The 27,703-nt window shown below is 37.5% G+C and overlaps 1 protein-coding gene across 1 annotated transcript in view; it reads right to left on the minus strand.

Annotated features, from left to right (window-relative positions):
- Positions 1–27,703, minus strand: part of MYBPC1 (myosin binding protein C, slow type) — an 84,313-nt gene that overhangs the window by 45,440 nt on the left and 11,170 nt on the right. The window contains exons 2-6 of the mRNA XM_026083888.1: positions 15,798–15,830; positions 12,779–12,820; positions 2,281–2,385; positions 662–810; positions 170–287 (exon numbers count right to left, since the gene is read on the minus strand). Coding sequence (XP_025939673.1) covers positions 170–287; positions 662–810; positions 2,281–2,385; positions 12,779–12,820; positions 15,798–15,830 — 447 coding nt within the window. The remainder of the gene's footprint in view (positions 1–169; positions 288–661; positions 811–2,280; positions 2,386–12,778; positions 12,821–15,797; positions 15,831–27,703) is intronic.

Consider the following 27,703-nt stretch of genomic DNA (forward strand, 5'->3'; position numbering starts at 1 on the left):
TCCCAATGTTCATTTAAATAACGAATCAGACACTTAAAAGACCTCTCAGAGATCTATGCTAAGAAGTTCACTTAAAACATTGCTTCATTTAAAGATTCTGAACTAAATTATGTGGCATTTCAAGTGGAAAAAGAAATCTTTATAAAGCTAGACACAAGTGGAATCTTACCGGTGACTTCAAGGTCAAAAGAGCAGCTATCAAACTTGTCCTTATAAGATACTTCACAGCGGTAGTTCCCTGCAAAGTTTTCCTTAGCTTGAATAATATGCATCTCAAATGTGTGAATCTAAAAAAAAAAACAAACATAATTATTCAGTAATGCGAATGATGCATTTCTACAAAGCACAAATTAAAATTTGCTGCAAATATGTTCTTTCAGACCTAAGTCAGGAATAAGGAATAACTTAAATAAAGGACTCTGGAAAGAAACTGCAACCCACAAATGACAACTGAAAACTTTGATTTCCACACCACTGCTTGTCCTGCACTGGCAAAGCAGAATAGTCTGTTTTTACTCAGGATCCGAGAGCATCCTTGAAAACTTTGTGGTGAAGCCAGGATTTGAATCCACTTCTCTTGAATTTCTATCTATTGTCTTAAACTGATCTTTATGCTCTCTTTGGAGCTTTGCTTCTTTAAGAAGGAAAAGCAAAGACACACCTTTGTGTGACGCTCAAATGATTCTTTCAGCTGCAGGTGCTTCCCCGCTTTACTGGCCAGGTCCATCCATTTCCCTTTAAACCACTTAACATTTGGCTTTCGCAGAAGATCTTTGGCTTCTACTTTGGCTATAAATGTGATAGTTCCTCCTTTTTTAAAAAGAGAAAAAATAATTCAAACATTGAGGAACATATGGTTGGTCAGTCATGTTTGTACAAGTTTCTTCTACTACTACCTCTTTCAATCTCCATGTGTTAGCTCTACCATGACAGTAAGAATCAGATGAAGTCCCACAGGCTGTGATAATACTGCAGAGTGTTTTAGAGAGTAATGACTTTGGTCCTGGAAGCATTCTGGCCATGGCAATGTGGAGCTTGAGACAAACTGAGAAGCAGGATAAATTGGTCGAGGCAAAACTCCATGTTGTCATGGGTGAATTGCTCCCACTATTTGAACTTGCTTGCTTAAAACAAGCAGTGTGTAGCACAAATATATTCACAGGCTGGAAAAGAAAGCCTGGAGCTCTTCATGCATTCCTATCATTAATTCTTTAAGCTGAAAAGGGAGGGGAAAGATTCTTCTGTACACAATAACTTGGGAACAGTGAAAGTTAGCTTGATTTCCAGAACATCACTGCCCAGCCCCTGTTGAGTTTCCATCCTAACATTTATGAGCTTCAGAGAAAAATACATCCAATTCCTTCTATCTATTTGCCAAATAAATTCTCCCAAGTGCTTTTTTTCTACCCAGAAACTGAGAAGAATGAGAGCACATATAAAACAACCTGACCACCTATTAGTGTATTCTAGGACATAGAAGAAATATTAAGTAGCCTGTACTGAACTTTGCAGCATTGCTGCTAGACTGCTTAAGATGCAGTTCTTAGGGTACAGATACATTAACATTTTAGTCTGGCTCAGGAGTGCAGTTTTGAAGTGAACCTCGTAACTGTCCCCATTTACTGTTCTCTATTTTACATCACAGAACGGTCTTGAACTGGATTCCTTGAGGAACAAAAGATTCGAGGTGGAACTAAAACAAAAGATGTACTCCAAGAGTTATTAGTTGTGCTCCAAGTTACCAGTTGTGCTAATAGGTATCTAGACCACTGTATTAGACTAGAGCTAATCCAAAGTAAATACCTCCGGAATGCTTTGGTGTTGGTGACAGGTCCTTGTTACCAACCATTTCACTCTAGAGATCTGCTCTTATGGGTCTACTTGCTAATTTACACATAGCTGTAGAGTGCAAAAGCCAGCCTGGGAATTTCTAAACTAGATTGCAGTCCATTGGGTAGACCTTCCTGATTCATCAATAATATTACAGTTAAAACACCAACATAGTATTCATCTTCTCCAGAAACTCTCTCTCTTAGCTGTTGCTTTCAGTAAACTACTAGTTCTCAAGTTTGTTTTGAATTAAACATTTGGTTATTGTCTCTCTTGGTACATTCTCTTTTGCCTTTGAAGACTGGGGTTCACGTCCAACTAAAATCAGTGGAATTACTTGTTGCTGAGGGAGGAATTTGAATGTTATATGAACTGCACATGCCTTTCTGGTCTCTATCTCAGTCTCTGTCTTTCTGGAAGCAGCTTTTGATTTTGTTTCTAAGCACTTACCAACACTCACTGAACCACTCTGAGGTTTTTCAATGAATAAAGTGGATCTCTGGGAGTCGTCGTGCTTTTCTGTCTCCTCTGGAGCTCCTTCTCCAATAGACCATACTGATATGCAGAGAGAGAAGGAAATGTCAATTATCTGAGCACGTTTTACTCCCTCCAAAATACACTTACCTGGACTTACTAAACTCTCTGACCCTATTACCTCTCTCTTCAGATATCCTGAAAGATATGTAAGTTTTTGTTCACACTGACATCCATTATTTGGCTGTCATATTGTGTACAGTTCCTGCAAGAATGTTATCTCTGTGGTGATAGAAAATGAAACTATCAGGGAGGAAGACAGGGGAACCTGATCAGCAAATGCTGATACTGTGTGACTTGAATGGCACCAGCATTCAACCATGAGTGCTTTACAGATGCAATACACAGAGGCCAGCTCTTTGTTTTTCAGAACAGAAACCAGAGAAGGAAGTTCTGAAAACACAAACAGCTGTAAGCACGGACAAAACACATATGATGGCCCAATGCATAGTTTTTGTAGGGATCTCTCAGTCTCAAACTTTGTTGCTTGTACAAGCTAGTTTTTCCTCTTTGCTAGCAAAATAGGGCAGGGAAGAAGCTTGCTTTTGAATTTCATTTCTCTTTTACAGTGATAGAACCAGAGAGTTTGGGGATCAATCAACAACATGTCCTGCCCTGTGCATAGGCTGATATTTTACAGGGAAGTAGCTTGTCAGAAGCAAATGGTTCTGCCACATGTTCAAACATAGCACCTTCTCTTCTGGAAGTCAATGAGATTTTGGAACCAAAAATGAACAACAATACTGAGAGAAGAAGCAAGTGAGTGATCTCCCCAAGGCAGAGAACTGTGCTAACACAGCTATATGTTTCTGGTGTTTATGCTTGTCTGAACAGCCCTGGCTTTGTGCTGTGCAGTTACATCTTGGGAAAATATATGCAAAACCCTGTTCTAAGCTGATTCCTCCCCCTCAAAAAGCCATGGAGAGCAAGATGGTGAATGTCTGTGCGGTACCTGCTCCCTTTCTCCAGGGAGGCAAAGTATGTGTCTCATATTCCAAGTGAGGACTCGTGGAGTCCAAATGTCAGTATCTCTTTTGTTTGAGGAGTCAGGGCAGGGCAGAGGGGAGAATGAATGAAGACAGCGTTACCCTGGTAGCGCTGAAAAGTAGAGCAAATGTAGAAATGCATAGGTATACTGGACAAAGCAGGCCATCTCTTTCAAGTCAGACCTGCATTCCTTGTTCTCCTTGGACTTCTAATCATTTCTGAGTGGAAGGTAGTTTTTTTATAGTTTATCCACTGGCTTTTTGGTTTTGGTATCATAACTAGCATATAAGATGAACCAATTGCACAACACTTCTCATCTAGTCCAGTGTCCTTGTTGAAATTAAAAGTTTCTCTCCGGTTCAGTATTTTCTGTAGAAACTAATTTGCCAGAAGTCAGAATTGTCTTTCTGCTGTGTAAAGATTACTGCTGAAGGAACCTTTATAACTCATGAAAATTGCCATCGTACGAGTGGAACACAGCTCATGGCACATTGGTCAATCATGGGAAAATGAAACCAAATTGGTTTTACTATACTGAAGTCTATCACGAATTTCAAAAAGGTAGGGAAATGCTAGATATTTCTGCTATAAAATCTTTGCCTTTCAATCTTTCAATTAATTACAGGTAGTGTGTCTAACAAAACTCTGTATATGTCTGCTTGTATAATATTTCTTACATGTAAACACATACATATACGTACACATAAATGAAAACATGTACACAGACATACATGCACACACATATATATAGATAGACACATATCTGTATGTACTCTATCTAGATTATGCCAGTATAATATACTAGTACCGGAAAACACTTAAAGTAAGTACAAGTGAGCGTGACAAATGAGAGTGAATACGATGATATGACAATGTTTGGTACAGGAACTGGTCATGCGCAGTAACAAACCTAACAGACCACATGATGAAATGAAAAAATGATATTAATAGATGGAAGAAGCTTACAAGGAATCATTAATTCTGTACCACACAACGTATAGATTACTGCCTCCTCTGGATTTTAATGTTTTCCTATTTATTAAACAAACAGAACAAAACATAGATTTGACTTGGATTCACAGGCCTGGCATAGGTCAGCTATGCCAGTTCAGTAACCATGGTTGAAGTACCAGCTGCTCATTTTGTTCCAGAGACTGCAAATCCTGAAACCACAAAATCGGGTGCAGTATGTGTTACCTGGCAGAGTGGGAAGAAAGAGATTATGACTTTGCTAAGTGCTCCCCACCGTCCTTTGAGCTGTGAGAAGAAGCCAGTCACCTACATTCTCCTGGGACTTGTGTTCAGGTAAGCCACTGTCACCCTGCAGGCTGAGGAGGAAGGGAATAGTTGGATATCTATCCATATAGAAATAGATACAGATAGATAGGTATGTATGTATGTGTAAAGATTTATACACGTCTTGTCTTGTGCAACAGAGTCTTCTCTCACTCCAGTTCAGCTACTAGAAACCTATTTTCTCTGATATTTAAAAGCATTTGTAAAGTTAAAGTTTGATACTGTATGACAAGTGAAATTAAAATCAAATGAATATATAATTGTATTATGTAAAAATTGGACTGTGTCAGCAGGTTCTTCAGGAGGTCTCACCTGAATCTTTTCTTTCCGCTGGTTTAGAGGGACCATCTGAAAGGGAAGAGTAATTTAGATGACACTAGTTCAGAGATCACAGTTTAACTGACCTCAGAACATTGGCCTTTTAAGAACATTAATTCTTCATGCAAGAGGATTAGAATAAATATTTAGGACTATACCCATGAGGAACTATTTGAATACCAGAAAAAGGAAGTGAACAACAGAGGAAAAAAACCCCAGATCTCTCTCTCCATTTTCTCTAGAAAAGCTACATTTGTTTAGTTCAATTCCCACCCAAGCTTTCCTTTATAGTAGCTCATACTTAGAAGGGTTCCACAAAGCTGACAATTTTTCCTGTAATTTGTGTAGTTTGAGATAACAGATGATTTTCTGTAATCCATTATTTATCTGAAAGGACAGTACTCTGAATTTTCTAAATATTTCTATTTATTTATCTAGGTTGAACAAAATCCTGATAAATAGTTAAAATGAAATTTTAGGGTTCTGTGATTTAAAATGTTATTTATATTTTTAGTATTTACCAGTGAGGTCTTCTGCTAGTGTAAACCACTGTGCTGCTACTGATATGATTCAGCCCAATTCTTTTGGGAGGATTCAAGAAAATGTGATCATTTAAGACAGTGATGATGATTCAAAGCATATTTTTCATCTGACAAACTGCAAAGCCTTGTTCAGTGTTCAAAACCTATGTTTCGTTCACAGTCTAATATTTTTAAAAAGCGAATTAACAAATATCATGCTTGGCAAACAAGGATGAAGTTTTGGCACATCCAGATTTCCTGTGGTGCATCTACCATGACGGACCCCTTTGCTGTTGCTTTTCTTTTCGTGCTAACAGCTAAAGGCATTTTATCTGCCAGCTGAGTGATGGCTTGGAGTGATATATTCAAGCTACTTGTCTTCTAGCTGGTTTGTAGGGCAGTGGACTAAGGTGAGGTGATAGACAGGTTTGTAGCGAAAACTATTTTGAAATCATAAGGCATCTGTTTGATTTATAATTCTGGAATTTGCTCTCAGGACTAACCTTAAAAATGCACTCCATAATTGTCCACAGGAATGGATAAGGGGGATTGCTTTCAGAGCTGCTAGCTGATATATTACTTTCCAATGGCAGAAGTTCTACTGAAGATCTCAAGACAGGACCTAAAAAGAACTTGTCTGGTGTGAAGGTCTTATACTTCTGAACAGAGATTAATTTAATGTAGGGCACCTCAAAATCACTTTCTCTAATGAGTATGTTTTGAGTGCAGTCCAAAGATTTGGACTCTTTCTTGGTTAATCGGTCAGAGAAAAATACATACATACATACACACATAAAGTACTTCCACACGCCTAACCTGCTGGTGGAGTACTAACTGAAGTGTCATCTTCATCTGTGAAAGAAAATACAATAAAAAAGTACATAAAATAAATGAAAGCACAGGCGATCATCTGCTTTAAAACAACTACATGAAATGCAAAACCTGCAAAAGAAAGGGAAAAATCGTAATAATCAGGAACACTCACAATGGAAACTTCAAACTGATGAAGAAAGCTTTCAGTCATTCAGCAGCTGAAATGGTAAACCTTAATGTTTCAAGCGAGTACAAGAAAAATGAGATGTGAACTGTGATCTATTATTAAAACATGAGTTTATATGAAAGTTGCTGAGTGATTCTGTTTGTTAGAGATGTAATCCACAGTAAATACAAAAAAGCCACAATGAAATCAAGGTCAACCACATATCTGACCTTCTGAGGAAGATGCCATTTCTCTGATGTTCATGTCTGCAATTAAAATGGGCACCATATATGCATTCAGCTTCATTAAATCAAGATATACAATAGCTAAAAATACTCCACTGTATTTATACCATGTAATTGCTGTATTAGAAGATTAATCTAAAATGCAAGAAGGAAACAACTCAATTTTCTCCCATATACAGGTTAATATTTTAAAATAAGGACTGAATTATTATCATCACATTGGATTTTTCTTCTAATCACACAAAATGTTGACCATCATCAGGCATTAAGTCGCTAAGAGCAATTGTTATCCAGGTATTTTAAAAAGTTGAATCTCATACATTATGATGATTTCTATTTATTTATATAAATGAAAAGCCTGAAAAACATGAAACTGACATTAAACCTGAAATAATGCAATCATAATTATTAGAAAACCAGAATGATAAGGTAAAGACAATCTTTTCATCAGTTTCCTAACTCTCACTGAATTTTAGATGGTGACTAGAAACCTTGGATATATCACTTTCTGATGAAAATAGGCAAAATGTCTTGGTGTCTTAAAAGCATATTGATAAAAAAATTAAAATTGCCTGTATAGCATTGGGAGGCTAGAATAAACTAGATGTATTTATGATATGATACATATATAACATAAAGGAGGTTACATAATGTGTCTTTTATAAGGTATCATAAAATCATCTGGAGAACTTTTCACAGTGGAGGAGAAAGTAGCTGAATTAGAACAATCTCAGAAAAACATAAACCCACATTTTTAATGAGACAAAAAATTCTCTTTGATTTCAGATCAGGATTCCAGAATGAAATTTTAACTCTGAAGTGATTCTTTTGATATTGACCTTTTCTTAAATCTGTCTCTATTTTCTCAAGGACAAATTTAATAGCTACGGCTAAATCATATATAAAATATAATTGCAATTTTAAAAGTTGTGGTCACATTAATTTTTTATACTTGTTTAACTACTGATGTCTAATTGAAAGGCTGATAATAGAATTCAGCTACTTAGCCATAACATTTTACTCATTCCTTTTTAATGATTCATCAAAATTCTTTTAGAACAACCTTGGGAACAGGATGGCAATTGTAAAGGGTAGGTCCATAAATGAAGGATTAATGTGTCACCTTACCAAAATGATTTCTTATTCATAGTTTAAAAAGTTTAAAAAGAACACTTTGAGTAGGAAAGTTCTCACCACCTGCATGTTCCAATGGCATCAGCATAGACTGAAGATGTTGATTTTCAGTGAAAGCATCGTAATGATAAAGTCATATCAGATGTTTTAACATATTGTGGTAACAATTAAGGAATGCAAGACTGGAAATTTGGCTCTATATTTCATGAAAATATGAAGTAAGTGTTCATGTCTTTTTGTTAATAATATCACTGCTGTGGTTGATGATAACTTTGAAGAGGTACAGACTGCTATTCTCTCTGCCCAGGAACAAATAATAAGATCAATTGGCATAAAATGTTTGATGTGATGCACACTACTTGATGATGTATGATAATCATATTATTAACAGATTACTCTAGTTTACTTTTCTTTAAACATTTGAAACACTAAAACAACAAAAGGGGTTATTTGTTTTGCAGAAGGATCACTGGGTTTTCTTCATTGTAATCTATCAATTTTCAAACAAAACATTAACCTCAAACACACAGGATATTTCAGAACTATCAAAATGAAGGCACAGCTGAATGTACTGTAAATGGAAAGAGTATGAAAAAGCAATAAATGCCAGTAGCATTGTTTTGACAAATGGGGTAACTGTATCAATCCATCACTCCTTATGTCTTAGGCTTCCAGGACAAAAATAACTATTAAATACATATGAAAAATGGTTCCACAAAAATAATAAATTTGTTTTCTGCGAGGAATGATTTTTTTACACTAGCAATAACATCTATTTAAACATAACAAAGATCCAAAAAAATACCAGACTTGATGGTAGAACTACAATCATTATTTTACTGTCCTTTCCCTCTACAAGTAGAATTTCAATGGAATGTATTTATCTATCTATCTGTTGCATGACAATATTGTCACAGTAGGTTGAAAGGATGTGTAACTCTATAGAAATGTTTGCTTTTTGGCTCCTATTCATGTATGGCACATTTCCATTAACAAATACACCATTTATGTTTACTCCCTTGTATCTAAATTGAGAAGCAGGCCTCTTGAAATTCCATCAGGAGTGAATTTTTTGTGGTAGAAAAAAAGAACATTCTGTATCTCAGAAGTAGCTAATATAAAACTTTTTTATATTTACAATTAGTTTAACTTCAATATTAAAATATGTGATTGCTGACACAGCACCAGCTTTGAAAAACTGCCAAAATATAAGTAATAAATTACTGCTTTATATGAACTATTGATATCAAGAATTTTAGACCTTTTATTTCTCTAGTTTGAAATCAACCACAGAAAAATGGAAACTGTGATTCTGCCATCAGTCACACTGTTGATAAATGTAACATTTTGCAGACGTGAAAAATAATATTAAGAAAACTTTTTCTTTTTTTTAAGTACATTCAAGAAGATTGAAAACCATGCACCACCACCAAAGTCCTGATGCCACAGAGCCAAACAGGAATTTTGAAATTTACTCCACTGGAGCAGCACCTCAAACTTGATTTTGTGAGAAGAGAGCCAATAAAACAGTTAATCTTTGTGGTTGTTCCCTGCTCCCACTTGCTGATAGCCATGGGAGCTGGCATGAGAGACACAGCAGAAATATATAAATAGGCAGGAGTGGTGAACAGGGCAGAAACACTGTTTTCAGTTGCAGTTGACTTCAGAGTGCTTTAACGTATCTGCACTACTGCACCCTAGAATAAGAGTTCAGGGTTGACTAAGATAGGAGGTAGATACACAGTGCAAAGAGTGAACCCTTGTCTTCATGGTACTTATACAAATACAGAGTAACTCAACACATGGGTTGAATCATTTTAATTATTGAAATTACTGAACACAGTTTAAGCTTTCTATAGACCAGGAGTTTAAAATCTAGGTGCCTTCAATGACATACCCGATTTTCAAAGAGTATTCAGCAGTCCCATCAAGGGACTTGGCACTTTGGAAGTCCTAACTAAAGCATGTAAATAAAACAGTGGAAGTTTTAGTAGAGAGATGAATGGATAAGTGAAATCTGGAGAAACTACAAGGATGAAACATGCAAACATTTTAGTAGATGGTTGAATGGAACCTAGAGAAAGAGGTATCAGTAAAACATGCAAAAAGTTTAGTAGCTCTCTGAGTGGCTGGATGGAACCTAAAAAAGGAATGAGCAAATTGATATTAAATTTCAAATATAATTCCAGCAATTGGGAACACAATGATAACACTATTCAGTATATAAGATAATGCTAATGTTAAAAACAAAGGCTGAAAAATGTAAAATGAATCAGAATGAGATAACATAGCAAATTTGGTAGGATTTCACTGAGTCACTTTTTGCTCTGAAAATAAAATGAATACTCAAATGTACCCTAAAATTTTTACTAAATTACTTCAGATTTTTTTGAAATTAGAAATGCTATAAAAGATTATTGTATGCAAGAAAAAATTATTTTTACTGCTCTAAACTACAGATTTACAGCAAAAGAACTGTAAGATAACAAAGAATTTATCACTCTGGTCTCCATTTCTTAACTTTACAGTGAACATAAAGGGACATAAATACTTAATTTCACACAGACAATGACTACTCAAAAGAAATAAAACAGTAAAACAGACACACAGATAGGTATACTTTACCTTCCTAACTTCTGCTGCTAACTTTTAGAAATGAGGTGAAAACTATGAACAGCCTGGACCAAGCTTTCTTTCCCAGATCTCAGATTCAGGCATAGCCTGACTGCACTGCTGAGAGGAGCTGTCCCAGATTCCTATAATGCACTATTTTTTACAATTATTGGCAAAGAAGTCACATGTGCTAACACACAGATATCTTAGAATCACTGATCACTTAGATTCACTGTACTCAGATACAAAATCTTTCCCATGTCATCCTTGCTGAGGGAAGTACCCAAATCTGTTACTTCTGAAGCCACAGAAACAGTTTTTATAAATAATTTATACAAAAGCTGGCCTCTAGCTGGTTCTATCCTCATTTCCCTGTTAAACTGATCATCTCTTAGTGTAAATGATACTGAACAAATGGGAAAAATAGAACCTTTTCCTATTTTGTGTATTCCACTTACCATTATAAAGATTTTTTTCTAATAGATAAACATAAGGAATCAGTTTAAGAAACTGTATTCACCCTTACATGGTGATACTATGCAACAAAACAGGAGCTGTTAGGAGCAATTGCACTATATCTAATGAAAAAAAAAAATGAATACTAGTTTGTGGAGCATGCTGAGAGTCTGACAATGACCTTTGCATTGCTTTGCAAAGGTGATGGCCTCACTAGAGTATGATGGAAGGTCATTCTTTCTGCATATTGGTATTCAGTTTTTCACTGGAATTTTTGCTCAGGTGGCTGCTGATGTTGTGAATTAAAACTGGAAATACTTCCCATTCTGACTTCTATACTAGAATCTCAAGCAATTTTTCAGATAGTAAAATCCTTCAAGGTAGAAACAAATGGGTCAGCACTGAAAAAGCTTTTTTTGCCTTTAGGAAATATGTGTGTTCTTCACTAAATTCAAAACAGAAACAGTATAATCATGTATAAAAAGAAAATAGAAGTACTTGAGATACCTACCATGTTTTCTTTTTAATTCAGTAAAATGTGGACTTATAAGCACTGGGGAGAATACTATTCTCTTACGTCAAAATTAAAGCAAGCAGAACTAACTGCTGGAATAGCTTGAGGTAAGACCTTCACCTTTTCCCCTACCGTTAGGCATGCAAGTTATTCCTGAATTGTGTTTGCATTACCAAGATGACAGATTTGACTACTCACACAACATTTTGTGTGTCAAAATAATTGCCCAATGCAAGGATAGCTAGTATAATAACATGCACTGAAGCCTGGTTCAGCATTTTTATTCTCAAAAGACTACTTAAATAACACACTCTCAGCATTTATGTTTTTACTTTGCTTACAGAAATGGCCATGCACACCTTTGCCAGATAAATCTGCAAGTATCACGTATGCATCCTGTCTGCATAAAAGGTAAGATTTTGTCTAGAAGAGCCAGAAAAAAGCCAGAATATATTTTCAAGCAAGCCGTTTCTTGATTTGCCATAGAAAGCATAACCATGCCAAATAAAAAGCAAGCATTACATCAGAGTGGAAAATAATTGATTATTCCTTTCAAAATGAGCTGATGAGCTGTTTGAATTCTGCTTAGGCATGGAGTATAAAAAGGAGTGGCATTTGGCCTAGTTCCCTCAAACTACATTTTTTTAACTGGAAAAATAGCTAACAGAGCTAGATTCTAATCACAGGAGTAAAGAAATATATATTCAAAGTGTAGCTGACTTTTAGATGCATTGTTAGTGGAACGTTTAGGTGTTTGTTCACAGCAGACAGTCCTCAAAGACATTTTCAGAACTTGTAATGAGCTCAACCACTGGTCCCCCCATGAGGAAAGAAAGAAAAATATGTGATTTTTTTTTAGAGGAATATGTAAAAATCTATTGGACTTTTCTGCAAAGGTAGAACATGCAGTATCAAGTTTCTGAGGTAGAATGGAAACAGCTTAGGATGATAGTAGGAGATTGTTCCCTTTATTTGAGAGTACTGATAGGCATAGTATCTGAGTTTTAGCACTTTTGGCCGGTGTCAACATCCAGGCTCAGTTAAAGAAGGCTTTCTGCTCATGCAAATCATTTGAAATCTGATCTATTAAGAAAATAGTCTACACAAGCACTGTTGCTAACGAGTATCAGCCTTGTTCACAGAACTTTTGAAGATACTCATAAATATCATAATTTCCTTGTGCTGGGTAAATCATGCAGACCCCCCCCCTCTCCCCCCATGAAGCTTCATATCACACTTCTGCAATTTGGCGCACCAAAATTCTGAATAAAGCTCAAGCAATCAAGCATCAGAGAAGCATTTAGGAACGTTCTATTTACCGCCATTTTTTGAAATATGATTTCAGACTCACCTTTGCCCTTTTCGGTTCCACCCTCTTGTAGTGTTTTTTGTTCTGTGTAGGAAGTACAAGTATATTTTTGAAAGGATCTTAAAGTAAAAAGAAAAACTTATACAGCATTAAAAAATACAGCAAGATTCTAGGTTCTGTTAGTATTGAAAAAACATGATTAAAAATTATTGAGATATATACATATAGCATACAATTGTAATTTCATAAAGTGTTATAGCTGCATGCATATTAATGTATTTCTATGCTTTGATTGTGTCACATAAGACTGATATTTCTATACTCAGTGGAAGCAAAATGCTGGTTTGTTTAGAAGGGGTCCTTTATAAAAGCCGTTGCAATGACCTCAAATATCATTGCTGATTTCAATGGGCTTGGATCACACATGAGATAGTGCCACATGCTGACTGTATCCAGAGCTCCATCACACCTGTCAATTTATGCTTAGGACAAGATACACTGCAGAGAGAGTGTACTGAGGGTGTTCTTGATTCTTTATCACCACTATCATCATCATCTTTCCTAGGCTATTTGGTTTTAGTTTACTTGATCAGAAGAATTGCTCTCTTGTCCAATATTCCAAGGAGGTGTAGATGGAGTATCTCTAACTTTGTATGTATGAGAAAACTCAGACAGTAGTCTCAACAAATTCAAAATTTTGAAGAGTTTTCTCTATTTCAGTATTTGATAGGATTCCATTTTGTTTCCTATCTCATTCAATTTGCATACTAGGCCATTTAGAGGCTCATCAAGTCATATGAATTGTGCTGTCTTCAAGGTATAAACACTCAATGCTGTATTTCCCACAAAAACTGACTTTCTATGGTGAACTTACCTGTCAACTGCCTAACATAATATGGGGTTGGGATGAAGGTCAGCGGGCTAACACTCTGTCAATATGGAGCTAAGATAACTTTTGTGCCATTGAGGAAACACCTGCAAGAACCAGTGGACATTATTTCTGACTTCTTGCTCACAGGTGCATACCTACAGTAACCATGAAAAAAACATGAAGTTTGGAACACGTATTCTGGAGACTTGACAGACCCTCAACTGCTTCTGGATGTCAGATATTTCCAAGTTCCAGTTGTCAGTAATATAGTTGTCCACCTTGGCCAGTAAGTCATACTTGTTCTTTTTTTATAGGGATTTTGTACAGTAACACGTTCCTTTCTCACTAGGAACTGGGATTTTAAGAGTTCCCTGCTCTTGGAAGGTGGTAGCCTGCCTAAATCCTATTTGAAAACTTCATTCAGGGCTGAGTTTACCAGCCTCATGCTTAACAGTGAGATTTAGAAGGAGCTCTTACAATGGCATCCCAAAAATTTCCTGGTACAGTTCAAGATGATGATTATGTCCAATAAACTATTTATATGTTTAGCATTTGGATACTTGAACAACTAACTTCCCTCTTTGTAAGATAGCTCTTGGGATTCTGAGACAACAGTATCATGGGTTAGGCAGAGTGGAGCTAGGAGGAAGACTTTCTGAGTGACTGACACTTTCCACTTAGCAATATCCCTGTTTGGTCTATGCCTAACCTACAAGGCCTACTGACAACTTACTTGTTTTACAGAAGATTGTAAGAAGAAGAGGTATGGGGAAAGGGAATGGGGTTAAAGGAGTGATTTCATATTTAATCCTGTGTAGTTAAATAAAAACAAAGAAGCTGTTACATATTTGACAAGGTCAGTAGATATTTTTTGATGTAATGCATCAAAAATGACATTCCTTTCTGCCTATAAAAAACAGTTTGTCATTTCAGTCCTACTTGTAAGTTAGGATTGATTAAGAACATAAACTCAAGTAAAAAGTATATCAAATAAGAACCTCAGTGTGAATCTTTTGTAATTAATTACTTTAACATCAACTGTACAGATTTTACTGTTGAGTAAAACTCATTAACCATGATGAATGAAATATCAATTAACTTTCCTTGTAAATATATACAATATGAAAGAATACATCCTAATATCAAAATAATATACAGGCTATTTAAACCTGTAAATCCTTGTGGTGAATGATATCACTACCTTCAGCCTTTGCCATTTTTTTGTGAAAGAGAGTATCACTTAAAAATGTTTTGAATCAGTCTCATAAAAACGTCAATTTGCAAGACTGTAAGTAAATGATGGTTTAAAATGTGAACTGGACAATAGTTATTCTGTATGGTATTGCTGTTTTGGTAGCTAAACAGAGAATAAAACTCACCAAGACGTTAAATTAACAATATATTTATTCACCACCATCTGAGAACATAACTCAACTTACCCAATACAAATCAAACCCGCAATGCAAAGACTTGCCTACCTTTCCAGCTCCCACTGCAGAAATGGTAACAGCTTTGCACAGAGTTTCAGCTTTACTTGAAGCCCTGGGCAGTACACATGAGTTTCACCTCACCTAACTTCAGCTTCCTGAGTTACTCACCCAGACCAGTCTAGTCAGCTAGATTCCTTGGGGTAATTGCCTGAACATAGGCATCTAGTGACATTTTAGAAACCTTAAGGTTATCTGGGAAATGCTCATGGGACGAGCAGATATGATACAGGATCTGCTCCATTGCTTATAGGTGGAGCATTGTTGACTAACTTAGACAAGACACATAATCTTCCTATGCCTAAAATTAGGTGAGATGTATCCCATGCTTGATTCTGTCATCTTTATTCACAGTATACCTTCAATGAGAAATGAAAGGGAATATTTTGGTAATTAGATGCTGTTTAGCATCAAAGAAGAAAACATAATTTAGCCACAGAATTTAAGCAGTCATCATTCTTCTGTATTCTGAAAGACATTTGCATTATCATGGAAATATGAAATCTCTTCCAAACAAAACTTAAGTCTAAGAAATCAACAGTTCTCAGGCAAAGTGAAGGAAGAACATTTTATTTGGGCAGGCTTTCTTACTTTTCTTACCATCCCTTCACTTTCACAGGCACAATGAACACAAATGCAGTATCCAGGCTCATGCAATTCTCTTGTTAGTCTTACAGAGCTAATTAGCATATTTTACACTAACCTGGAGGTGGTGGTGCACTTTCAGCTTCAGTCTCTGAAAAATGAGGAAAGAAAACAACTATTGACCTTCAAGAAAAGCAAATATTTTTCACACATTTGGTATATGGTTGTTGAATTTGGATGCAGTTTGGGTTATTTAACTTGCTGCCTGCACCTATTTGAAGGACAGTTCCAAAGAAGAGGGACTCCAAACTCTCTCTGGTGCGACCTGAGTATATGAGAAAAGGTAATGGCCACAAAGCGCATTTGGGGACTTTCATTAAGAAAAAAATTTCACCACGAGGGTAATGCAGCACTGGAACAGGTTACCCAGGGAGGGTATGAATATCCAGACCTTGTAGTTTTAGAAGAATCAACCAGACAAAGCTGTGGCCAACCTGGTCTTGTGATGGCAGGAGTTTGGCTTTGAGCAGGAAGCTGGGCTAGAGAGCTCCAGAACCCCCCCTCCAACCAATATTTCTATGATTCTACAGTCCTCCTTATTTCATATTTCAGCTGTCATCTCTGTATTATACATTATTCAGATATGATTTGTTCTTCCAGATACACTTTTTCTGTAGCTTTATATTTAAAATTGTTTTATTTTGTACAGAAAGAGACATCATTATAGAGTCCACCCCATACTACGAAGAGTCTCTGTAGCAGTCCAATACCCTTTTTCCACAGCTGTTATCTCTAGTCACCTCAAACAGGCATTAAAAGTTTTCCCTACTCCTTGCTTTTATTATGTTTATATTAAGAGGAGTGTCTTGATTTTCTAAGGGACCTTATCCTCTCTCTGTTAGTAGAGGCCATTACAGCATGTCTTCTTCAATCATATGCAATAGGAGTATCATCTCTGTTCAGATCAAGACCATGTCTATTCCTAAACACAACAAAAGTGATTAACTGATTGCTCTATGTTAAGCTAACATGCATAACTACGACTTTTACCAAAATTGGTATAGGACCCATTTTTATCAAAATGCATATGGTTCAGGACAGGATACTCGTCTAGCTGCATGTTTCCATAATAATTTGTACAGGAAGACCTTGATACATTTTGGAACATTTTGGCAATTCTAGTTAGGAGGACAGTACTTGCATATCATGGAATCCATGCTGAGTTTCAAGTTTGGGTTTGAGTTGCTTAAGTTAACTGGTCTTGAGCCTATATTCAAAAGTACAGCTTACAAAATCAACATCATCGCTGATACACTTTTGTCAGATGATATCCTGTGTTCGAGCAAATTTTCCATCAACTGGAATAATATTTGATATGACTTTAATAGTGAAGTGTAATGGATACATTAACTGAGGAGGATCACACACAGAGAGGATCTTGAGTCCTTTATCACATTTTCACTGCACCATCAGATCTAGAGTTCAGTGTTCAGTGCAAGCATAAAGTGCAAAATATCAACTTAGCTGCTCTGTGTCAAGCCTACAGCTTTTTTGCTTCTTCTTTCTTTCTGTCATGAATTTTAAATCCAAATTGGGGTGAGAACACTTCCCTTTTTTTGGATGTGTGATATAGAAACCAGGTTTTCTATCCTACTTAAAAGTTATCCTTTGGGATAACACATACTCTCATCTAAAAACATAAAAACAAATTAACTTGATAAAGTTTATTTTTAAAACAGTTAAAGAAAATTTATTGTCAAACTATAAAAGCATTAGGACTCAAGACTGGTTGAAAATAGAAATACTTATTGGAAATAGTGCATCATCTTATAGCTCAACTACTTGCAACAAGCAAAGATTTAAAAGGTTAAAATTTTTAACTGTAATAGTAGATGGCTGACACTAACCCTTGTCGTGTTATGGGTATTAACCTTTGGAACCCCATCTCAGGTCATATAGTCAGGAAATAAAGTTTCAATGTCTGTCACACAGAAATGCTGGTAGGGCTACTCCTTTGCCCTCAGGTCTAAATATAACTAAAAACATGCTTCCCATTCTTAATAAATTCATTTAACATTTAAAAGGGAGAAATACTTTCAGTACAAAGATAATTTTAAGCTGCTTGTGTGAATTTGATATTGTTTGGGAACTTTCAGGCACATATGCAGACACTATAACAAATCAATGCAGAGAATCCAAAGAGATATACAGCCACTTGCTACAGGGAAAGAGCTCAGTACTGTAAGTTCTGGTCAGAGCACCTATCATACAGGGTACAAAAGAGAATGTATATTAAAGACCAACGGATACACAATCTGATTATAATAAAATAGCTTTACTTAGATTCATACCAATTTATTTTTCTGGTCTAATTACTAACATATTAAGTTTTGCTTTGTGTTTTTTGAAAATTTTCCCAAGGAAAAACAAAATCTCCAGTCACAGCCCTATGAGAGTTAAAACCCCTGTGAACCATTCAGTGTTTTAATCTCAACAAATACATTTGTCTAAGTCAGAGGTGGATAATATCCTAAGAGAAAATATATCTCTTGGAACATCTGCCCTTCCTGACCAAGAAATTTCTGACTGCTCCCGCTGCCAATTAAAATAACACCTCTGTGGCATGGAAGTCCCTGGCTCACTAGCAAGAACAGCAAATTTATATATATTTATAAAAAAAAGGTCATCTGTCTAAGCACTGCCCAGGCTCAGATGGAAGGCTATGAGCTTTTGTGGGGACTGGCCTTGAGCTTTTTATTTCATTTCAAAAGTTTTTTCATGGCTTGCTGTATCCTCAAAGTAGCTGCATTTTTAATTGGTTTCACTTACATTGTTTCATTTTTTGATTATTTTATAAAAGATTACCCACTTGTGTCCCTACTAATTATCAACAAATAATAAGACTAGTTTGGTATATGTGAACACTATCCTAGGGAAAATAGGCACAACTTTGTGTTCTGTTCAAATTCAGGTAAGTCTCATGTCTTATTTTGCAGAAAGTTTTACCCCACCTTCAGAAAAATCATTCTTAAGGTTTGGTTATTATTAAAGGCAGCAGTCTACTTTATGCAATGAAGTAGATAAAGTCACTGTCTTTAGGATTTTGCACTATAAATAAATCCATGTTTCTCCTAGAAACCTTTTTGCTAGTATAAAACTATCAGTATACTATACACTCATGGTTTAGATGTAGCTATTCCACAAAGCTGTGCTTTGCAGTGGTAGGAAGTCACCCATCATGACCAAAAACAGATACCTTGGCCACAGTGCAGTTTTACAAATACACAAGATTTCCTATTGCACAATTGTGTTGGTCAGATATCGTACATATTTACAGTCCTGGCTTACCTAGCACTAGGCACAACAGATAGCCAAAACCTACAGTGCAGACCAGGCCTAAAACACTATTAGCATAGTCTAAACTTAATCTCTTACATGCAGGTGTACAAGGTATGATGCCTGAAGGCAGACCCTTAAAGAATTCAGTAGTTTCTTTCCTAAACTGCAATTCAAGGCTGTGCAGCTACTGCCAGGAGAAGTGAGGCAAGAACCGAGCTGAGGGGAAAGACCAGAAGTATGGAGTGGGAGTCAAAAGGAAGAGAGAGAGTTCCAGGCACTGGGGGTGGCAGAGACATGGGAGATACTTTAGCATAATCTTTTGGCCATGTGCGACCCCTTTCATGGTCATGCTTGGCTTACACTTCCATTCCTGAGGACAGCCAGGAAAAATCCATTAATAGCACCGAGTATTTTCCACCTCCCCAAAGAATGACAGCCCTCTCTGGCTGACCTCTGGAACAGGCTTGTCAGCCAGGAAAGAGCTCCGTGCTCTCAACCAGCAGCTTACTGTTGTGTGCCTTCCCCAGGAGGCATGCTCGCTGGAGTCCCCAAATGCCATTCTTGACAGCACCATTGCCTAATATGGTGCTCTGTCGAGGCATTGTCAGGGGGCTTGACTGTGGAGAAAGCGTTGCCTCTAGCAGGCGCTCCTCGGCCCCTGAGGAGAAGACATGTTTCTTCACTGGGTTGTAACAAGCCACTTGAGCCACAAGGCAAAGAGGCTGGTGAAGGTCCAGTGAACCAAGACCTTGGAAGACTGATTCCAGATGGTGGAGATGGAAAGACTTTAGGGAGTAGGGGGAGAAACTGTATTTGTTTTGTAACTTCTTAATGCAATGCAAATAAGATGCACTGGATTGATATCATAATGTCAACTGGGCCTTCTGCTACTAAGCAACTAAAGCTAATTTTCGCCTCACAGTTTCTGAGGAAAAAGCTAATCATCTCTTCTATGCTGTCCTTTATTTAAGAAGCCAAGATTGATGCATTTCATTAGGTTGTGTCACGCTAAACGCAGACCTTGGTTTATTTGTTGGATCCGTAACTTGTAAGGCAGCTGACTGTAAGACTACAGCAAGAAAAAGAATTAACTTAGTATTGCTTTCTATAAGGTTACTCATAAAGTATAGTATATCAAGAAGCGCAATTAGCAAATAAAGTGAAAGCACAACTGTCACTTAGATAACATCTCCAGAAATGCTTTCATGTCTCAGCCATGTCATGAGATGCATTCAGGATCCAGTTTGACATAGGATATGAGCACTTAGAGCCAAGACATTTTGATTTGTGATTTATAATTATACATGCACACATACACTCTTGAAAACCATCAGAGGATGCAACTTGACCCATCACCAATAATTTCCATCACTTAACATTGTTCCACATTTACCATGTTCAGTTTTTCAGATAAAATGAGACTTAAAATCTCTTGCTATGCATATAGATAACTATGCTTAAATAAGTTCCATGAGGTCTCCCATGTGCTAAAGTTATGGAAATGTTTAAGAACCATGCTAAATTGGGACTAACATTGTTTAAAATTTCAATTCCATTTTAGGTCTGGCTGCAATGACATCCAACATGCAATAACCACAAGAAGCTTCAGCAGGGAACTGGCAGGGTGCTTGTGTGCAAAGGCCAATTTTCAGAGGCTCTAAATTTCCACTTCCACTGCCGTCTGTGACAGCAACAAGCATGGAAACACCCTGACATCATTTTCACATCATTTGCTTTTCACATTGGACTGTAAACATAATGAGGTATACTGACACTTCCAAAAACAGTCCCTAGATCCTACTTTACCACTGTGCTGGAACCAAAGTACCTGAGACTTGCAGCTTAGAACATTTGAGAGCTACAAGTTATCAGGAAGCATATTGGGAGAGAGGTCTGGCTGTATACTCTTCTCATCTTGAGACCCTGTATGCATGAGCAGGTTTCTTTTGGGTAGGCTTAGGAAGAACTCCCAATGATATCAGAAAATGAGTAGTGTTGTTTTCCCGTAGGTGAAGGAAGTGACCTTGAGCATTAAATCAGGGCTTGCACAAAGTCTAAAGATAGTATTTCACCATCCCCAGGCTGGAACATTCACAGGAGGGAGGAGGAAAGTCTCTGGTATTTATTTCTCTCTGCAGTTAAATGTAGATTGGTTACTACCCAGCAAAGATTCTGGTCTGAACAGCCAAGGGATTCAGGATCTTACCCACTCTCACTACATGGCTTACTCTCATTTACCTGAAAGGAAAACCAGGACTATAGCTGCATCACCATGGATCCAGGTATGATATCTGTCTGTGTAACAACAGCATATTAAAGCGACTTTCATATGTCAAAGAGCACAAGGACGGTCACTTTATGCTTTTTGTCACAAAGACTTGCCAATTTGTGTCAATTTTAAGTAGATGGATTAAACTTGTGGACATAGCCTCAAGGGATCAGACAAATATAACTACTACGTAGGCATTCCTAAAGTGCTGACTCCGCTAGTCAGACGAAAAGAAAAAGTACTAGTTTGGGGAGACAGCACGGCTCCCCCGCGCCCTTCTGCAGTTGTCATGTGTAAGGATTCTCCCCTGTGTGCAGCCCCTGTAAGAAACCAGAACTGCAGCTGTGGCACTTCGCTTTCTCTGGGGGCAGAAGGTGCTCCATGGAAACAGGTGGGCAGGGAAGGACCAAGAATGTGGAGCAGTTGCTCAAGAAACCTCACCTCCTGTTCAGCAGCAGAGAAAAGTTGTAATGCTACTTCCTTTCACTATTACTTAACTTCCCTGCAAAAAAAGTGCTCTGGAGAACAGGAACCACTCAAAATGATTTGACCATTTTCTCTGGGTCACTTCACCCAGGCCAGTGTAGAGTTACAGTGGCATCAGTGATGTGATCAAAAGCCATAGCCATCTTTTAGAAGATATGAACTATAACTTGCTCAGCAAAACTACAGAGATTGCATGATGAGCATTTCAATAGTAAACAATACCAGGTTAGGATGCCACTTAAGGATTTAAATCAAAGTAAATATCTATTCCTTTCAATAAAGGATAGAATACTCCTTATTTTGCAAGACTTGAGCACAATCCTACAAACTAGGTCTTCCCTGTGCCTCAGGAGTCTGAGTTCTCTACTGAGAAATAATTTTATTTTAAACATACTTGTGTACAATTTCTGCAGACAGTTCCCAGTCTGAGAGGAAGCAGTAAAATATAATCCCAGATGAAGTCATTACCTTTTTCTTAGAATATTTATGGATGCTTTCTATGTTACTTTTAAAATAAAGCTACAGAAGATATTCTAAACAAACTTCAGCCCTGGGTCCTGAGAGCAAATATTCCCTGGTTTTACATTTTTTTCTAAAGTACTGAGCTGAATAAGCAGAGGAGCTCCTGTGGCTGCCTACTTGACTGTCACTGTGGCCAGCAGTGTGGTGGAATCAGAGTGATAAATTTACTAATGACTTTCTATTTTCTGTTTCCACTTGTAGTGATGATGTAGTGATAAGAGTGCCTGTTCTGGCTCTCTCTGGCTGTCTCTGATTAGACATGAGAACAGCAGCTTTGCATTACATCCTGTCTCTTATTGCAACAAAGCGAACAAATCAGCATGCTCACAGAAACTGAAATTACTTTTGTATTCCAGCTGTTAAAAGCTTCATAATCCAGTGATGAATCCAGCTGGGGGCTGAAGGAGAAATAAACTTTGACTTTGCTTCAATACTTAGTTTTACATATGATTACACTCAAACCATTCCTAATGAATTTCAGCTTGAAGGAAAAAAAACAAAAAAACCCCAAAGCAAGTATAATAACTAGTCCCAGAATATAATCTTACCTACAATAATCCTGTTTCAGGAACCATCTATATTATTCCAATTAAATAGGACTTTAGAGGCCACAGGTTCAGATCAAATCATCACATATTGAATGCATAATGTTCCTTGAGGAACAGGGAGGACTGAAGGACTGAAAACTGAATGAATACTGCAGTTGAAACAAAAAAGGCCAGTAATAGTGAATTCTGTGGAGCAGACAACAAAGAGGCAGTCTATAGATCCACTTGAGGAGCTGCAGTGTAATTGCCCACTCCGGTATTTGTTTTCATTTCCATTCATGAGTATGGAAGTGCAGAAAGAACAGAAACCATAATTTGTTTAGTGTTTGTTTTCCTTGCAGTTGCCCATTTTCCTGTGACCATGTTAAGTAAAATGTGATCATATGTGAGCTTGCACAACTTTCTCATTTCTTATGAGGAATTTGCTTTCATATAGGAGTTAATCACAGAATCACAGAATAGTTGGGGTTGGAATGGACCTCTGGAGATCATCTGGTCCAACCCCCCTGCTCAAGCAGGGTCACCTACAGCAGGTTGCTCAGGGCCATGTCCAGTCAGCTTTTGAATATCTCCAAGGACCTCCATCCAGATTCTACAACCTCTCTGGGCAACCTGCTCCAGTGCTCAGTCACCCTCACAGTGAAGAAGTAGTTTTTTTATGTTCACACAGAATTTCCTCTGTTTCAGTTTGTCCCCATTGCCTCTCATCCTGTCACTGGGCATCACTGTGAAGAATCTCATCACATATTGGTAAGATCCCTCTGACCCTTCTCTTCTCTAGGCTAAACAGTCACAGCTCTCTCAGCCTCTCCTCATATGAGAGATGCTCCAGTCCCTTCATCATCTTTGCGGCCCTCTGCTGGGTTCACTCCATAAATCTTTCTTGTACTGGGGCGCCCAGAGTTGGACACAGCACTCCAGGTGTGGCCTCACCAGGCCTGAGCATAGGGGAAGGATTACCTCCCTTGATCTGCTGGCAGCACTCTGCCTAATGCAGCCCAGGAGGCTGGTGGCTGCCTTTGCCACAGGGGTGCATTCCTGGCTCATGGTCAACTTGTCCACCAGGACCCTCAGCTCCTTTTCTGCAGAGCTGCTTTCCAGCTGGTTGGCCCCCTTCCTATACTGGTGTGTGGGGTTATTCCTTCCCAGGTGCAGGACTCCGCATTTCCCCTTGTTGAACATCATGAGGTTCCTCTCTGCCCATTTCTCCAGTCTGTCAAGGTTCCTCCAAATGGCAGCACAACCATCTGGTGTATCAGCCACTCCCAGTTTTGTATTATCTGCAGATTTGCTGAGTGTGCATTCAGTCCTATCATCGAGGTCATTAATGAAGATGTTAAATAATATTGGACCAGTATGGAGACCCTTTGGGACACCACTGGTGACTAACCTCCAGCTGGACTTTGTGCTGATGATCACAGTCACCCGAGCCCAGCAGTTCAGCCAGTTTTCAATCTACCTCACTGTTCGCTTTTCTAGACCGTAGTTTAATCACTTAAGAACACTAGCAGTGACCTTGAAAAAGAATAATTTCTTTTTGTATATCTATATTCTCTTGAGTTAGTGCAAGTAGACCATCTAGTAAAAGACTACATCTTCCACACATAAAAATAAAGGTATTTCATCTCTGGTAGGCAGTCAGCACCCTCATCAGATAGTGCAAGACTGTGAAATCTTGCCTTGGCAGTCTTGAGATTGCATATGTGCTGTAGCTGGGAAGTAGAGGGCTGCCAGCTTTTAAAATAGATAAACAAAGTTAAAGTTGGTGTTTTTAATCTAGTTATCAAGTTCCCATGCATTCTCAATCTCATTTTTAACCTACACAGCCCACAAGGCACCAACATGGATTAATTAAATTCCCTTTTTTGTATCTTTCTTCTCTATATTAAAGAAATGAAGCCATAAAATTAGCTGCTGAGCACTTGTGCTCGTGTTCATGCTTGTCACCGGTCACAGATTGGCAGCAGACTGCAACTTGAGGGTCACACTTAGATGAAATTTTTTGACTGAAAATTTTCCACTGAGGTTTTCACATTCACAGTTTTCTCACTTACTCCATCTTTAAAAACAATATATATTTTTTATTTCAGAACTGAAATTTTGTGATGCAATCTATACTGCAAAATCATGTAGGCAAAGCTTTGCTGGTTACTCCATCTATATGGGAAAAAGATTTTGCTGAAATGTCTTAGAGTATTTACCAAAGTGACTTAATTATACTGAAGAAGTATTTCATTTTGCCATCATAACTGTACCTTACTAGAAGGCTTTGTCAATACAGTTTTACCTGCAAAGCCATTGAAAAATACTCTAGGCCTGGGTCTTTTTGTGGCTATATTGATTTTTTATTACATATCTTGCCATGTTAGGTTTTATTTTGAATTATCAGTGCAAAACTTGTTCTAAAACATGTATGCAAACCCAAATGTCACTGAAAAAATTCTGAGCAGGTATTTTCTCCACAATATTTTTCATAGTGAAATCTGTGGAATTTCCACCCGGGGCTAGTGCATGCTTACTCTATTATGACACTCTTTCAATGTACATACCATAATTTAATATAAGTTTGAAATGATTCTCTCCTCCTGAAATTCCTCATCTACCTATTCACAATGAACTGAGGGGTCCTTTAAAGTCGGTTTAGCATGGAGCACTACATGGTTCTGGCTACTGTTAAAGAGTGGAAGCAGAAGACTGGCTGCGTAGCCATTGCCAACCAGATGGGCACTTAAGTCTAGAGGATGGAAGCTGTACCTATGTCCAAACAGATTTCCTATTTTTACTTTGTAAAACAACGGTCAAACAGCCCTGAAACATCCGATATGAATTTCTCTGCCTCATAGACATACTGCTTCATTTTCATACCTTAAAGACCTAGCTTTGCTAATTCTCAACAGTTAGCACCAATTTTTGTCCTACATTGTATTAAAAAGGGGCCGTAAACATTGTGGGAGCTCTACAGAAGCACTCCTGCTGTACTATAGTTCCACTCTGCCTTCTTTTATAAAGTTTGTGTTAAAAAGATGATATGAAGCACTGTGAATCACACTGTCCTTTGAAACCTTGTGGCTCGTAATGTATTTGCTAGCGACCCATAAGGGGCGCTGCTGGCTAACAGTATTGCATATTCCAGCATTTTTTGCATGTGCGATTCCAGCCCCAGCCATGATTATGTTTTGCAGAAAGCAAGGAGAAGTCGGAGTAGGTCTGATTCTTGTCTTCAAGATAAATCTTAGTGACCTGGCTAATTTTCATTCTGAGTCTTTCAGCCTCAATCACATAAAACTTCTCTGACTTGACAGCTGGGGGTGATGAACCACATACACAGGCTTAGAGACGCCCTTTGGAAAAAAATCAGTGAAATCACACAGAGCTTTGGTGAAGGTCTTTTATAAACACCTTCGCATTAGGTAAAAATCTGTCTTAACTTGTTTCTTTGGGCAAAAGGACTCATTCCATCTCATTGTTTGTCTGTCTGTCCCCTTCCTAAAAAATACTTAAATTGCTGACCAATTTAAGCAAATGTCACCGCAGCACTATCAAAGACACGCAGCTCTCCAATTTTTGTGAAAACAAACTGCTAGGTAGAGAACAGTTAGCATCCTCCCTGTGAGCTATTGTTGAATTGATGGAAGGAAGAAGAAAGATATTTGCAGGGAAAAAAAATGCAAATCCATGGATAACCATACTTCTTTAGTTCCCGTGTTCAGAAAACGACCTTTTCTGCATAAACACAAAATGTACACACATGGCACACATGAGATTCATTTAGGCTTGTTTAATATTGCAACACATTTTTTATGTGCTCAGTTGCCTACACAATAATTTGGGTCTTCGGTGTGCGGGTGCTAATAAGAAATCAAGTTTTCAAAGTTTTTGTCTGTACCTGGTTTCTTCTCAGCTGCTCTAATCTGGGAGGAAAGATGCCAGAATCACTACTGGTGAGGTCTGAGCCCAGGCAAGTGAAATTCTGTTTAAGTAACCCAAATCTAATTTATCTTTGCTATGTATTTATGGAAATTAATGAAGTCACTCATGGGAAAAACTTGACCCAGTTTAAAAAAGAATGGCAACAGATAGACCTTGTTCTCAGTTTCCTATCATTCTTTGCTATAATTTGCTAATTATTTTTCTCTACAAGTAAATATTTTCATTTGGTTCAAGAGATTCCCTGGGGAAAAATGAAAGCAGAAGACACCATGATATGATACCAAATATAGCATTACACTGAGTATTGCTAACTTCCTTTCTGAAAGCTGCAAAACACAATAAAGTAGACCACAGGTTATTGGATTAAAAACTTCAGAAAATAAAGGACTGCTGCTCAGGAGCTACAATATGTTATTTCTCAGATTTAACAATATATTTTCAATGACCACAAGTGCACTTCTAATTATAAGATAAAAGTCAACAATAAAGTTGAATGGGTAGTTTTTTCAAGAAAAGAGTATTTAACCGGTGAAGAACTTCCTTTCAGAAAGTCCAGGCAAGTTCCAAACCAGCTTAGGAACCCTTTTCCTAATTACAAATAAAATCACCTTCACCCTTGCTTGACTGAAATCAGCAAAACCTTGTTTTGCTGAACTATCCTGAAATATTTCATTCTGAATCAAGGAAATGCAGTTTAATCAAAGTACTGCTTCATGGAAGTTGCATTATGGACCCCATGCTCTTCATAAATGGACAGAGATCCATAAAGGACTATGTATCCTATTATTCAGAGCACATGCCCCAGGTCAGCCTAGTTAGTCCTGAGAGTCATGTGAATATATGCACATCAGAGGAGAATCATTTCACTTAGACAGCTCAGCTCTTAGGGGAAAATGAGGGCATCAGCCTACGGCTGTGATGACGCTAATT

This window comes from Apteryx rowi, unplaced genomic scaffold, assembly GCF_003343035.1.
Source record: "Apteryx rowi isolate R43461 unplaced genomic scaffold, aptRow1 scaffold_62, whole genome shotgun sequence".
Classification (NCBI taxonomy): domain Eukaryota; kingdom Metazoa; phylum Chordata; class Aves; order Apterygiformes; family Apterygidae; genus Apteryx; species Apteryx rowi.